Raw genomic sequence first — 15,847 nt, 5'->3', positions numbered from 1 at the left:
CGAGAGTATCCTGTCCACACAGCAGAGTCTGATAAGCTACCCATGGCGTATTCAATATGCCAAAAACAGTAACAGCAACTACAACAGGTCTCACTTCATGTTCCTGGAACAAGCAGACGCCCTTGGGCTACACTAGCATGCTACAGGGACAAATGGAGATGTTACTGGTGCCTGCTCAAGCAAATTGATAAACGAAGAGATGACAGTGCTATATAATTTGATATCTTTTTTTGACTTTATTTGTCAGGGGCCAGGATATTGTACAGTGGGTAGGGCATTACACAGATCATGAGGGTTTGATCCCCACACTCCACATGGTCCCCAGAGCACCACCAGGAGTGATCCCTGGTTAAAGAGTCAGGAGCAATCCCTGAACACAGCTAGCTTGGGCCCCAAATAATAAATAAATAAATATTTTTTGTATTAATTTTTTCCCTTTATTTTATTTTATTATTTTTTTACAGTTGTAGATTTACAATTTTTTGTGCTTTGGTTTCAATTATACAATGATCAGATACCCATCCCTCCACCAGTGCCCATTTTCCACCACCATGGATAATATCCCTCCCACCCCCATCCCCCCATCCCCCCTGTCTCTGTGGCAGGGCAATCCCCTGTGTTCTCTCTCTCCTTTTGGGTGTTGTGGTCTGCAAAACAGACATTGAATGGCAAACATGTTCAGTCCATAGTCTACTTTCGACATGCATCTCCCCTCCTGGGAGGATCCTCCAAACATCCTTTATTTGGTGGTCCCTTCTCTTTCTGAACTGCCCTTTCCTCTAGGATACCCGGCTGGCCTCTAAGTTATGGAGTAATCCTCCTGGTGCGGATCTCAGCTATTCTTGGGTATTAATCTCATACTTTGTTACTTTATATCCCCCAGATGAATGCAATCTTTCTATGTCTATCCCTCTCTTTCTGACTCATTTCGCTTAGCATGATACTTTCCATATTGTACCACTTGTATGTAAATTTCATGAATTCATCTTTTCTAACAGCTACATAGTACTCCATTGTGTAGATGTACCAAAGTTTCTTTAACCAGTCATCTGTTCTTGGGCATTCAGGTTTCTTCCAGTTTCTGGCTATTGTAAAGAGTGCTGCAATGAACAAACAAGTGCAGATGTCACTTCGACTATACATTTTTGCCTCTCTGGGATATATTCCCAGGAGTGGTATTGCTGGGTTAAATGGGAGCTCAATTTCTAATTTTTTGAGAATCGTCCATACTGTTTTCCAGAAGGGCTGAACCAGTGGACATTCCCACCAACAATGAAGGAGTGTCCCTTTCTTGCCACATCCACCCCAACATCGGTTGCTTTTGTTCTTTTGAATGTGGGCCAGTCTCTGAGGTGTGAGATGGTATCTCATTGTGGTTTTGATCTGCATCTCCCTGATGATTAATGATGTAGAGCATTTTCTCATGTGCTTTTTCGCCATTCGGATTTCTTCTTTGAGAAAGTTTCTGTTCATTTCATTGCCCCATTTTTGGATGGGGTTGGATGTTTTCTTCTTGTGGAGTTTAACCAGTATTTTGTATATCCTGGATATTAACCCCTTGTCAGATGTGTATTCAGTGAATATCCTTTCCCATTCTGTAGACTGTCTTTGTATTTTGGTCACTGTTTCTTTGGAGGTGCAGAAGCTTCTTAGTGTAAGATAGTCCCATTTATCTATCTCTGTTTTCACTTGCTGGGCCAGTGGCGTGGCATCTTTGAAGATACCATTAGCTTCAATGTCATGGAGGGTTTTGCCAACTTTATCTTCAATGTACCTTATGGTTTCTGGTCTGATGTTGAGGTCTTTAATCCATTTTGATCTTACTTTTGTACATGGTGTTAGGCAGAGTTCTGAGCCTATTTTTTTGCATGTAGCCGTCCAGTGATGCCAACACAATATATTAAAGAGACTTTCCTTACTCCACTTCATATTACTTGCACCTTTATCAAAGATTAGATGAGCATATGATTGAGGAGAGATGTCAGTGTATTCAACCCTGTTCCATTGGTCTGCAGTTCTGCCTTTGTTCCAGTACCATGCTGTTTTAATTATTACTGCTTTTAGTACAGTTTGAAGTTAGGGAGGTTGATTCCTCCCATTTTCTTTTTCCCAAGAATTGCTTTAGCTATTCGTGGGGGCTTATTTTTCCATATAAATTTCAGGAGTGTTTGCTCCATTTCTTTGAAGAATGTCATGGGTATCCTTATAGGGATTGCATTGAATTTATACAATGCTTTCGGCAGTATTGCCATTTTGACAATGTTAAAGTCTCCCGACCCATGAGCAGGGGATATCTTTCCATTTCCTCATGTCCTCTTTTATTTCCTGAAGTAGCGTTTTGTAGTTTTCCTTGTACAGGTCCTTTACTTCCTTAGTTAAGCTGATTCCTAGGTACTTGATTTTCTGGGACACAATTGTGAACGGGATTGTTTTTTTCATGTTGCTTTCTTCTCTCTCACTGTTTGCGTATAGGAAAGCCATGGACTTTTGGGTATTGATTTTATACTCTGCAACTTTACTATACGAGTCCATTGTTTCTAGGAGTTTTTTGGTGGAAGTTATTGGGTTCTCTAAGTAGAGTATCATATCATCTGCGAATAGTGAGAGCTTGATTTCTTCCTTTCCTACCTGAATGCCCTTAATATATTTTTCCTGCCTAATCTCTATTGCAAGTACTTCCAGTACTATATTGAACAGCAGTGGAGAAAGTGGGCATCCCTGTCTCGTCCCTGATCTTAGAGGGAAGGCTCTCAGTTTTTCCCCATTGAGGATGATGCTTGCTGTAGGTTTGTGGTAGATGGCTTTAATTATGTTGAGGAAGGTCCCCTCTATACCCATTTTGGCTAGGGTTTTCATCATAAAGGGGTGCTGGATCTTATCAAATGCTTTCTCTGTATCAATTGATATGATCATATGCTTTTTATCTTTTCTTTTGTTGATATCGTGGATTATGTTGATTGATTTCCGAATGTTAAACCATCCTTGCATCCCTGGGATGAATCCTACTTCGTCATGGTGTATGATCTTTTTGATGAGTAGTTGGATTCTATTTGCTAGTAGTTTGTTGAGGATCTTTGCATCTGTGTTCATCAGGGATATCGGCCTGTAATTCTCTTTCTTTGTCGTATCTCTGTCTGCTTTTGGTATCAGTGTGATATTTGCTTCTTAGAAACTGTTCGGAAGTGTTTTTGATATTTCAATTTCGTGGAAAAGCTTAAAGAGCATTGGGAGTAAGTCCTCTTTAAAGATTTGGAAGAATTCACTAGTGAATCCATCCGGGCCAGGACTTTTGTGCTTGGGGAGACTTTTTATTACCACTTCAATTTCCTTGATGGTGATAGGTCTGTTCTGGTATTCCAGGTCTTCTTGGTTCAGCCTTGGGAGTCTGTAGGAGTCTAGGAATTTATCCATTTCCTCGAGGTTTTGATGTTCCGTGGCATAAAGCTTCTCAAAGTACTCCCTGAGGATCCTCTGAATTTCTGTGGTTTCTGTTGTAATGACCCCCTTTTCATTTCTGATTCGGTTTATTAGGGTTTTCTCTCTCCCTTTCTTTGTGAGTTTTGCTAGAGGCTTATCGATCTTGTTAATTTTCTCAAAGAAACAGCTTTTGGTTTCATTGATCTTTCGGATTGTTTTTTGGGTTTCCATCTCATTAATCTCTGCTCTGAGTTTTATTATTTCCTTTCTCCTGTTCGGGTTGTGCTCCTTTTTTTGGTCCTTCTCCAAGCTCTTAAGCTGTGAGGTTAGGTTACTTATGTGTGCTCGCTCCTCCTTCCTGAGGAATGCTTGTAGAGCTATAAACTTTCCTCTTAACACAGCCTTTGCTGTGTCCCATAAGTTTTGGTAACTCGTGTTCTCATTTTCATTCGTTTCTAGGAATCTTTTGATTTCCTCTTTGATTTCCTGTCTAATCCACCCGTTGCTCAATAGTGCACTGTTTAATTTCCAGGTGTTTGATTTAGTTTTCTGTTTTTGTGTGTTATTTACTTCTAATTTCAGCGCATTATGGTCTGAGAAGATTGTTGATACAATCTCTACCTTCTTACTTTTATGGAGGCATGTTTTGTGGCTCAGCATGTGGTCTATCTTGGAGAATGTTCCATGTACGCTTGAGAAGAATGTGTATTCAGCTTTTTGTGAATGAAGTGTCCTGTATATATCTACTAAGTCCCTTTCTTCCATTGTTTCCCTCAACTGAAGTATGTCCTTGCTAAGCTTGAGTCTGGTTGATCTATCAAGAGGTGACAAAGCAGTGTTGAAGTCTCCCACTAGTATTGTGTTGCCATTGATGTCTTTTTCCAAATCTATGAGTAGTTGTTTTAAGTACTTTGCTGGTCTCTCATTAGGTGCATATACATTTATTATTGTAAGTTCTTCCTGTTGTACAGATCCTTTGATCAATAAGAAATGGCCTTCACTGTCTCTTATGACCTTCCTCACTCTGAAATCGATGTGATGTGGTCTGATATAAGGATGGCTACCCCAGCTTTTTTTATGGGAGCTGTTTGCCTGTAGGATTGTTTTCTAGCCTTTGACTCTGAGTCTGTGTTTGCTTTGACTATTGAGATGCGTTTCTTGCAGGCAGCAGAATGTTGGGTTCAATTTTCTAATCCATCCTGCCACTCTATGTCTTTTAATTGGTGCGTTTAGCCCATTGACATTGAGAGAGATTATTGTTTTGGGATTTTGTCCCATTGTTCTGTTAAAATTTGGTGTATTTGAGGGGCCTTTCTTGCCTTAAAGTAGCCCATTTAGTTGTTCTTGTAACCATGGTTTTGAGTCTATGAAGTTCCTGAGCTGTTGTTTGTCTGTGAAACTGTGTGTTGTTCCTTCTATTATGAATGACAGTCTTGCTGGGAAAAGTATTTTGGGGGAGGCATTTATTTCATTGAGTTTTTTTTACTATGTCCCACCACTGTTTTCGGGCCATGAGGGTTTCATCAGAAAAATCAGCTGTGAATTTTAAGGATACTCCTTTGTAAGAGATTTCTTTCTTCGATCTTGCTGCTTTCAGAATTTTGTCTCTGTCTAAGGTTTTGGTCATTTTGATCAGAATGTGTCTTGGGGTATTTTTATTTGGATTTCTTCTAGCTGGTACCCTTTGGGCCTCCTGAATGTGGTCACAAGTTTTCTTCAGCTCTGGAAATGTTGTAGCAATGATTTCTTTGACAGTTTCTTCTTCATCGAGGTTTTCTTCCTGTACCTCTGGGACTCCAATAATTCTTATGTTACCCCTCTTGGCTTCATCACGATCTTCTCTTGCCATCTGTTCCCGAATTGTGAGTCTCTTTTCCATTTTCTGCTCTTTTCTGGAGAGTCTCTGAACTTCATCTTTGAGCTCACTGATTCTGTTCTCAGCTGCTCTTACTCTGCTGTTGAGGCCTTCCACTGAGCTTTTCAATTCGCCTACGAGATTTTTCAGGTCTGACATTTCTGATTGCATTTTCCTCATTTCTGCCTTCAGATCCTCTTGTCTTCTATTGGCATTGGTTTCCATTGTTTCTTTTAATTCCCTAAGCATCCTAAGTAGCTCCCTTCTGAATTCCTTGTCAGAGAGGTTGTCTAACACTACAGTACTGTTGGTGTCATCTGGGCTAGACTCTTCAATATGAAAGTTTGGTGGGCTTTTGCGTTGCTTTACCATTGTGAGAGGTGTGGTTTAGTCCTTCACGTTCACTGTTACTATTCTGCTTGATATGCAGTGTGAGTTAAGATAGGCTTATGAGTTATTGGCTACTGTGTTTCTAGTGGCTGAGCTAAAATAGAGAAGTTTCCATCTAAGAAGGTAGCTTATGGTTCCTATGGCATACGTAGTGGGAAAATATTTCGTGGCCGCTAATGCGGCCGCAGCTCTGGAAAGAGTCCCTGGCACTGGCGAGGAGTTGGGAACGTCTCCTGTTTGGAATTGGGGCCGTTCAGCTTTGTTGCCCAGAGCTGGGCCTCTGTGCCCGTCCCACGCAGATCAGGGGTTGAAAACCGGCTTTCTAGGGGCTGGTTCTAGCTGCGCATGCCCAGAGAGGGACCCAGGCCCTTGGGGGTGGGCTGTACCTGTTGGAATTGCAGCCGTTCAGCTTTGTTGCCCAGAATTGGGCCTCTGTGCCCATCCCACGCAGATCAGCTGTATTAATTTTTTAAATTGCTTTTTTTTATTGCTTTTTGGGTCACACCCAATGATGCTCAGGGGTTACTCCTGCCTCTGCACTCAGGAATTACTCCTGGCAATGTTTGGGGGACCATATGGGATGCCGGGGATCTAACCCAGTTCGGCCGCGTGCAAGGTAAATGCCCTACTTGCTATGCTATCACTCTGACCCCCCAAATTGCTTATTTTTCTTTAAAATTTATCCATGACGATCATTTATACTTGAGTTAAAATGTGTACCCTACTGCTTTCGCGGCCATGCAACCTCTCATCATATTCAAAGTGTAGCACTGTAGCACTGTTCTCCTGTTGTTCATCAATTTGCTCGAGCAGGCCAAGTAACATTGTCATTGTGAGACTTGTTGTTACTGCGTTTGGCATATCAAATACATCACGGGTAGCTTGCCAGGCTTTGCAGTGTGGGCAAGATACTCTCTGTAGCTTGCCAGGCTCTCTGAGAGGGGTGGAGGAATCAAAATCAGGTCAAAGTGAACAATAGAAAATAAATTATGTAGTGTCTGTCCCTGACAGGCAGGCTTGAATGGTGGTGGGAAAAATCGAGGAAACTATAATGCCCAAAAGTGGAGAGAGAGTATTGGGGAAGTTGTCTGCCATAGAGGCAGGGTGAGGACTGGGATGGGGGGGGGTGGGGAGGATACTGAGAACATTGGTGGTGGAAAATGTGCACTGGTGGAGGGCTGGGTATTCGAACATTGAATGGCTGAAGCTCAAATATGAAAGCTTTGTAACTGTATCTCAAGGTGATTCAATAAAAAATAAAAATGTGTGACCTGGAGAAAGAGAGAAGAGAGGTGCTTGCCATAGACTCAGGCTGGGGTAGGGGGTGGCTTGAGGAACTGGGAGGGAAACTGGGGACACTGGTGCTGGAAAATTACACTGGTAGAGGGATGGATGTTGGAACATTGTATGACTGAAGCACAATCATAAACAACTTTGTAATGCTCTACCTACAGTGATTCAATTAAAAAAAGAGCATGATAAGGATGGTTTTAAAAAGGAATGCCTTCAGAAATTACTTATATTGTATAGAACACATATTTTGAGGATAATAACAACTCATTATTTCTTTAAATAAAAATAATTGACTTAAATTTTTGGCGTGATGTATTTGATATGCCAAACACAATAACAAGTCTCATGATGGAGACATTACTGGGCCCGCTCCAACAAATTGATGAATAATGGGAGGACAGTGCTACAGTGCTACATTAGTAATAAGATTTAGACTTCACATGTCTACATAGTGCAAGCATAACATTAAGAATTGATGAGGAAGTTTTACTTTTTCCCTGTCTGTGATACTCAATCTGAAATGTGTGTATCACTCATTTGTAGAATAGATTTTTTTCCTTCTAGGAGACCTCTCTTTAGGAGTCCCGGAGCTTACTTGTTTTGACATTTCTGCTTACCTATTTCTACTCTCGAGAAGCCTGTGATCTCTCTTGAACATGTACTTCTCCTTTTGTCTCCCATCACACCTTTCTAAATCAATTTCAGTGAAAATTTCCATGCTTTACACATGCAAAAAATCTTACACACTCTAATTTCTCCCTTTCTTCACAAGCATGCCAGTTATATCTCAGGATTTAGACTTCAGGATATAAAACCAATTGGCTTTCAAAACTAGGTACTTTGGGTACTTGCCCTCCAGAAATAAGTCTTAAATGTTAGCATGCAAGGCTTTGGATCCAAACTCTTCATACATTAATAAGTAATGGGGCATTGTAAGTATTTTCCTCATATGGTGTAACTGTGGATATTGGATAATGTCAACACTTTTTCTCAATTATGGTCAGGAAAAAAAATTGCTAGTGTAGACACCCAAGTATGAGAAATCTTGTAAAAGATTAGAGGTGAGTTGTTTTTTTGCTTTTGTTTTTTTTCCCGGCCACATCTAGCTCTGCTTAGGCTGACTCTTGGAGGGCTTGAGTGACCATCTGGTGTTCTGGGCTTCAAATATAGGTTAACCACTTGCAAAGCAAGAAGTTTAACATTCTTAGAAGAGATTTTAGCTGTAGTTGGAGTAAATAATAAATTTGAGTTTGATTACTGGAGATGCCTTGGGAACAATGCCTAAACCACCTCTTAAGAGCAAGGCGTGAGTGACTACAGGTATGTGAATCATGCTAGAGAAACTTGCTTTCTTGGTAATATCCAGAATGCAGAGTTTGGACTTTCCTAAATGGAAGACAAGAGGATATAGCAAAAAAAGTAGACAAGAATATCAGAGGGTATTAAAGGAAAGAATTCCCTGCAAACAAAGTTCTGGATGCCCCCACTTGGCCCATGATCACCTCCAAACCACAAATGCAAAATTCATGCCCAATCTCCTAGATCAGTTCATTTTACATGGTCCCAAGTAAGGATTGAGGATGAGTATTAGCAAACAATGAATACACTGAGAAAATCAGGCCACAAACTCTTATTAAGGGAGAAACTACAGAATCAAAGATATGGCTCAATGGTTGAGCACAATCTTTGTACACAGGAGGGCCCAGGTTTGGTCCTCGACACTACATAGTTCCCTGAACACCACCAGGAGTGACCCTCATGTCCATATCCACAGCATGGTTGAGTGTGTCCCCTCTGGTCCCAAAAGGATAGAAGCCATTAACTTGAGCTGTAGTGCCACCTTCTGGGAAATAAAGAGGTTTTTGGGAGATTTCACTTAAAGCTGTAAGAATTAGGACATAAACACAAAACTAGACTTCAGCCTTTCCATTGGATTATCAATAATCTCCCACTGCTTGAGATAACTAAGCAGTTAAGGGAAGTGGCAGAGGGGTAGGAAGTGAACTAGAAGTAACATCAGCACAGCAGTGATAGCGGAGGGTCCTGGGCACTTTGGTGGTGTCAAAGTGCAAAAACTGTGTGTATCAAAACTGCAAACGTTAACAATATTTAACAAAATGCACCTATATGATAATAATATTAATATTGAAACATTGTAAAGATAAATTATTTGGGGCAATCAAAGACATTTTAAATAAAGAAATTTTGTACCCACACCCTCTTTTCACTCCCTACCTAAAATTGAGACCATTACACACTCTCATTACAATGGGATAAGAGCCCATAGATAGTCTTACTTACATGGATACCTAATAGCTGAAAAATGAATTAGGTACATGCAGTGGAGCAAGGAAAGGTCTTCAACAAACAATATTAAGTAAACTTGATAACCATGGGCAAAGAAAGAGAAAGAGAGAGAGAGAGAGAGAGAGAGAGAGAGAGAGAGAGAGAGAGAGAGAGAGAGAAACTGGGATTATTTCCTACACTATACACAAAATCGATTTTAAAAATCTCAATATTTTATCTGGATCCAAAAATACACTGAAGAAAGCATAGACAGAACTCTCCATGAAATGTCTCAAGAGGCATTTCTAGTTGTTCAATGCTATTGGACAAGAAAATCAAAGCAAAATACATAAATAGAACTTCATCAGACTTAGATGCTTCTGCATTGGAAAGAAGTGACAAAAAGGCACTTCCTCGAAGAAGACATACAGATGGTCAATAGATAAATAAAAATGTGCGCCTCTGATGCAAAGCAGTACAATGGCCAGTGAGCAATGCATTTGCCTTGCACACAGATTACAGGGTTCAAACCCCTGAATCCTATATGATTCCCTGAGCACAGCCAGGAGTAGTTCCTGAGCAAAGAGCCAGGAGTGACCCTTGAGCATCGCTGAGTGTGACCTAAAGAGTTAAAAACAACAACAACAAAAAGGACTCTTCATCTCTTATCAAAAGGGAACTATGAACCAAAGAAATAATGAGATACAGCTTAACACCAGTGAGATGGCTGTCACTGTCACTGTCACCCCATTGTTCATCGATTTGCTAGAGCGAGCCTAGTAAGACTTGTTACTGTGTTTGGCATATCTAATATGTCTTGGGTACAAGTAAGACTTGTTACTGTGTTTGGCATATCTAATATGTCTTGGGTAACAAGTAAGACTTGTTACTGTGTTTGGCATATCTAATATGTCTTGGGTAGCTTGCCAGGCTTTGCCATGTGGGGAAGATACTCTCAGTAGCTTGCCAGGCTCTCCGAGAAGGGCGGAGGAATTGAACTTGGGTTGGCCATGTTGGTTGCATGCAAGGCAAACGCCCTTCCCGTTGTGCTATCACTCCAGCCCAGTGAGATGGCATTCATCAAATATAATAGAAACCATCAGTGTTAGTGGGAATGTGGAAAAAGAAATTCTCATATACTATTCTTCGGCCTATGGGCTGGTCCAGTCTATTTGGAAAATAGTATGAAGACTTCTAAATAAAATAATAATTGATTTTCCATATGGCTTAGCTATGTTATGTTGTAGCTTCATTCACAAGAGATGAAAAAATAGTAAATAGAAAAGATACTGCAGTTATATGTTCATTATATCTGCATTCATGGTAGCCACGATGTAGAAACCCAAATGTTTAGAGTAGATGAATGGATAAAGTTACATATACAATGAAATACTGCTCAGCGATAAGAAAAAAAAAAGAATCCTTGTAGTTTTCTGCTATGTGGATGGATCTTGGGCTGGAGCGATAGCACAGCGGTAGGGCGTTCGCCTTATAAGCGGCCAACATGGCGGACCCGAGTTCGATTCCTCTGCCCCTCTCGGAGAGCCCGGCAAGCTACCGAGAGTATTCGATATGCCAAACACAGTAACAACAAAGTCTCCAATGGCGACGTTACTGGGCCCGCTCGAGCAAATCGACGATCAACGGGAGGGCCTTTACCTTTACCTTTACATATACAATGAAATACTGCTCAGCGATAAGAAAAAAAAAAAGAATCCTTGTAGTTTTCTGCTATGTGGATGGATCTTGGGCTGGAGCAATAGCACAGCAGTAGGGCGTTTGCCTTACAAGCGGCCAACATGGCTGAGCCTTACAAGCGGCCAACATGGCTGACCTGAGTTTGAATCCTTCGCCCCTCTTGGAGAGCCTGACAAACTACCGAGAGTATCTCGCCTGCACAGCAAAGCCTGGCAAGCTACCCGTGAAGTATTGGATATGCCAAACACAGTAACAATTGTCACAGTGGAAATGTTACTGGGCCCACTCGAGCAAAATCAATGAAGAATGGGAGGACTGTGACAGTGACAGTGGATGGATCTGACGGGTACCATGGTGAGTTAAATGAGTCAAAGGGAAAAGGAAAAATACCAAATGATCTTTATCATGTATGGAATATAATGAAACCATAGTAAAGGAATAAAAATTGATCAATGAGGACTTGAGAATCAGCCTACAGAACTGAGTTTGTTAACGCGGGTAAGATGAAGAAGAGGATATTTAGAGACTGGTGTCATGATGCTGATATTTTCATGTGACTGAGATATAACAAAACTGCATGCCTGAAATATTGCTATTAACAGTAATCCAGATCACATTGCCCACATAAAATGAAGAATTTGGCCATTAGGGGGAGCATAAAGATTGGAGTAAGAATATCTATACAAAGTGGAAGATAAATACTACACAAAAGCAGAATGAATAAAAATATTTTCTATGCATAGGCAATTTTCAATAAGTTGAGGAGGTGTCTGCTTCACCAAATATGTGAAAACAATGCAAAGCATAAATAAACATGATAAATTGAGAAATTATGTTTAACACACACAAAAATCTTTCAGCAGCCAAACACATGAAAACAGAAATTTGTTCCAACCAATAAAAAATTGCAAATAGCTTTTTCTAAGGACGATATTATATATGAGAAAATACAAGCAATTCAACAAATAATTAAATGATGCACAAACATAATAAAAACTTTAATAGAGATGATTTACTAGAAATCATTAAAAATAAACATACAGAAATTCTAGAGCTCCGGGATTTAGTAAATGAGATTAAAAAAAGAAATAGAACGTTTATAATATATTAGACCAATGAGAAATTAGAATCAGTGGGCTAGTTTAGGGTTTCTTAATCTTTTACTACCTTGACTCCCTTCACCTTCTTACCTTTCTCTGGTTCCCACAGCCTACCAGTTAACCCCTAGTCTTGTATGCCATAGCCCCCCATTTATGCAATTTTCACTTATGGCCCTTTTGGAATATCATGGGAGCCCACAGGGGGGGTCATATGATTCTTGCCAAGAAGTGATGAACTAGAAAATAGGAACTCAAACTATAAAATAAGTGTTCCAAGTTGGACTCAGTATAACTTAAGAAGACTGATACAAATATATTAAAGATGTTAGAACCACTAGGCTGGAACTCAAGTAAAGGCAATTGGTGTATATGAGAGTAATGTAATTAATGAACTAAAATGCATAAAATATTCAAAAGAAAATATGGTAATCACTAACATTAAAAACATAATTAAGGGTAGAATATGCACAGACATATTCTGCTAATGAGTTCTCACTGTGGTTCTACTTTTCTCAAGGAAAAGTGTATTTTATACAATCTTTTTGTATCACACTTGTGAATTTCCATGAAAAATAGGACAGTGAGCAGGCAGGGGACTGAGTGTTCAGTGGTCAAGACTGACTCTCCAGACAGGATGATGGGCAACGGATGAATGAAGGACAGGGGAACAGAGAAACTGGGATTGGGCCCCAGGCCGGTTGATAGTCAGTTTATTTATCTCTCCTCCCCAGTGTAGTCTGATCTCTCCCTTTACAGCGCAATTGTAGTTGTAGTTATGGTCATAATCATCAAAGTTCCAGTCATCAAAGTCCCATCATCCTAGTCTCCTCATAGATCTCAAAGTCCTCAATTTCATGTCATCGTTGTCATCTAGTCCTCCTTCTAGTCATCACAGACCCTCTAGTTCTCAAAGACCTCAATGTCCCAAAGTCTCCAAAGTCTCAGTTCTCATCCTCTTTCTAGTTGTCGACTTTCTAGTCTTCAACATCTAGTCACTGACTTTCCAGTCCCCTTTTATCCCTTTACAGCATAGTTATATAGAAATCATGAAGGGTGGGGTACACAAAGTTGGATTGAACACTATCATAATAACAAACAGAGGTAAAGATTCTACTTTAGAGGATTAATTTAAGGACAAAATCTCAATTAAGGAGATTAATTCAGATTATTAGGAGATCCTCTCAAAGGCAGGATTTCATCCCGGGTTTATTGCTTTCTCCTTTCCTCAGCTAGTAATCCATTTAAGGAAACATAGTAATTTTACTTATAAAATTTCTAATCATTTTGTATGAACACAGTAAGAGATATATTAAGCTTAAAGGTTGGATCTTCCTGGGAACATCTTGCTGTATATTCCAGACCATAGTCCTCAGGCCAGGTTTTATTCAGTTACCTCTCTTTGGGTCATGACGGAGTTTGTCCATGACCGTGCTCTTAAATTATAGTTAAGTATTATGGCTCTTGGCCTGGCCCATTTCAATGCCAGAGTAGCTTAGAGCTTGCCATGGGTCCATCCAGTCCCTTGTCCGGACCCAACTTTTGGGGTGCTAGGAACTAAGGGCAACTGAGGTTTAAGTGAAGTAAATATGGATGCTCAGGAGTAAATATTATTTTGTAGTCAGTTAACTACCATGTTAGGAAGCATAGCACTAAATTCTTCCTGTGTCTATACAAAAAAGAAACCATGCAAATGACATAAAGGAAAGAGAAAAGCAATATAGGATTATTAGTGCTTGATGGAATTGGGCACTGTTGTGGGAGTGACTCAATAACCCTAAGTTCCCTAGGGGAGGAATAAGGACAATCCAATGTTATCCAACACACACAGAAACACAGAGATGTGCACAGTCACATATAAGCACACAATCTACAAAATAACTGGAGAAAACAAGGTAAGTGTAGATTTTAACATAAGGATATAATGAAGCAGGTCCTTTTCCATGAGAATAGCGATAGCACAGCGGGTAGGGCGTTCGCCTTACACGCGGCCAACATGGCCGACCCGAGTTCGATTCCTCCGCCCCTCTCGGAGAGCCCGGCAAGCTACCGAGAGTATTCGATATGCCAAACACAGTAACAACAAAGTCTCCAATGGAGACGTTACTGGGCCCGCTCGAGCAAATCGACGATCAACGGGAGGGCCTTATATATACATAGTACATTGTTAGTATGGAGGCTGTTGAGAATACAACATCAATTTAAGAAAGACTGAAATTCTGAATAATGAAGAAAAACAATGTAATATAAGAAATTTAAAAGAAACAGTATGATCATCATCACCATTGCATAGAGTGGCACATTTCTGAAATTGTATCATCCATGCTGGTATTTCCAACACCCATGTTTTCCAAAGGAAAATAGACATTTGAACTGTTTCAGCTAGTGAAAGAAACTCTACTTGTGTGCTGTTATAGATATGTTTCATCATGAACTTCTTTGTATAAATTATTGATCACAGGTATATAATTAAATATAAGCAAAATTGGTTTTATTTGAAACAGAAACTTCAAGCAAACTAAGATGTAGAAGTCACTGGGAAATTGTCTAAATGATTTTCTTGGTGTTTGTTTCTTTTCTGCTGTTTTTCATTGAGAAAGCATTATTAAATTTTAACTCACTGAAAAAAAATGTTGAGCCTTCTTTAACATCCTCTTGAGTGCTTCTTTGATCTCCTTGTTCCTCAGACTATAGATAAGAGGGTTTAGCATGGGGGTAATGATAATATAGAAAACTGACAGCATCTTGTCCTGCTTTTCAGAGTGTCTAGAATGAGGATGTAAGTAAACAAAGAAGACTGGGACATAGAAGAGTGCTACAACTGCCAAATGTGAGGCACAGGTATTGAAGGCCTTAAGGCTACCTTTGATGGAAGACATTTTTAGGATGGATGCTGTGATGAAACCATAGGATAACAAAATAGCAAGGAAAGAACCAAAGCCAACAAACAAAATGGCCAAAAACAGAATCATTTGGGTGATGAAGGGACTAGAACAAGACAAGATAATAATCTCAGATATGTTACAGAAGAAATGTTGAATGACATTTGGTCCACAGTAGTACATACGAAAGGCAGGAATTGTCTCAAGCAAACTACAGATGAAACCAGTTCCCAGGGCCCCAGCCACCATCTTCTGACAGAGCCCAGGTGCCATGATGGCTGAGTACTGCAGCGGGTTACCAATGGCCACGTACCTGTCATAGGCCATGGCAGCCAGGAGGCAACACTCAGTCTGACCCATCCAAGATGCAACAAAATACTGGGTAGCACATGCAATAAAGGAAATTGTTTTATCATCCTTAAAGAAATCTGAAAGCATCCTTGGGCTGATGGAAGAAGAATAACAGACATCTATAGATGATAAGATGCTGAGGAAAAAGTACATGGGCGTATGCAGGTGAGAGTCCATCCTGATAAGTATAATAAGACTCAGATTCCAGAATAAGGTCACCAGATAGACTCCTAGGAAGACTGGAAAGAGAATGAGCTGCAACTCTTTTTCATCTGTGATTCCCAGGAAAACAAACATGACCACTGATGATGTGTAATTTCTATCTATTTCCAGAGAAGTGCCCGATTCCATCTGTTGAAAATAAGGGGAAAGAACAAAATGATGGACTCACAAATAAATCTCGGAAGAGAGCAACACGCTGCAGATATGTCTTCTCCTCCACTGCCAGGCTGATTTCATTGGTGAGCCTCTGAGGGGGGCAGGTGTATTTCTCTGCCTGCCTCCAAAAGAACCCCAGCAGTCGCAAACCTCCAGAACCTAATCACCTCCATGCTCATGACTGGCCTTCACAAGTTCTT

General features: G+C 40.2%; 1 protein-coding gene across 1 annotated transcript; it reads right to left on the bottom strand.

Moving 5' to 3' along the window:
- Positions 1-14,648: 14,648 nt before the first annotated feature.
- LOC130041689 (olfactory receptor 5A1-like) lies at positions 14,649-15,620 on the bottom strand. The gene has a single exon (XM_056133939.1). The coding sequence runs from the start codon at positions 15,618-15,620 to the stop codon at positions 14,649-14,651; it is 972 nt and encodes a 323-aa protein (XP_055989914.1).
- Positions 15,621-15,847: the final 227 nt, after the last annotated feature.

The sequence above is a fragment of the Sorex fumeus genome, unplaced genomic scaffold (genome assembly GCF_029834395.1).
Source record: "Sorex fumeus unplaced genomic scaffold, SorFum_2.1 ptg000007l, whole genome shotgun sequence".
Lineage (NCBI taxonomy): Eukaryota > Metazoa > Chordata > Mammalia > Eulipotyphla > Soricidae > Sorex > Sorex fumeus.
The sequence above is the reverse complement of the archived record's forward strand: the minus strand, read 5'-3'. Positions and strand labels throughout refer to the sequence as shown.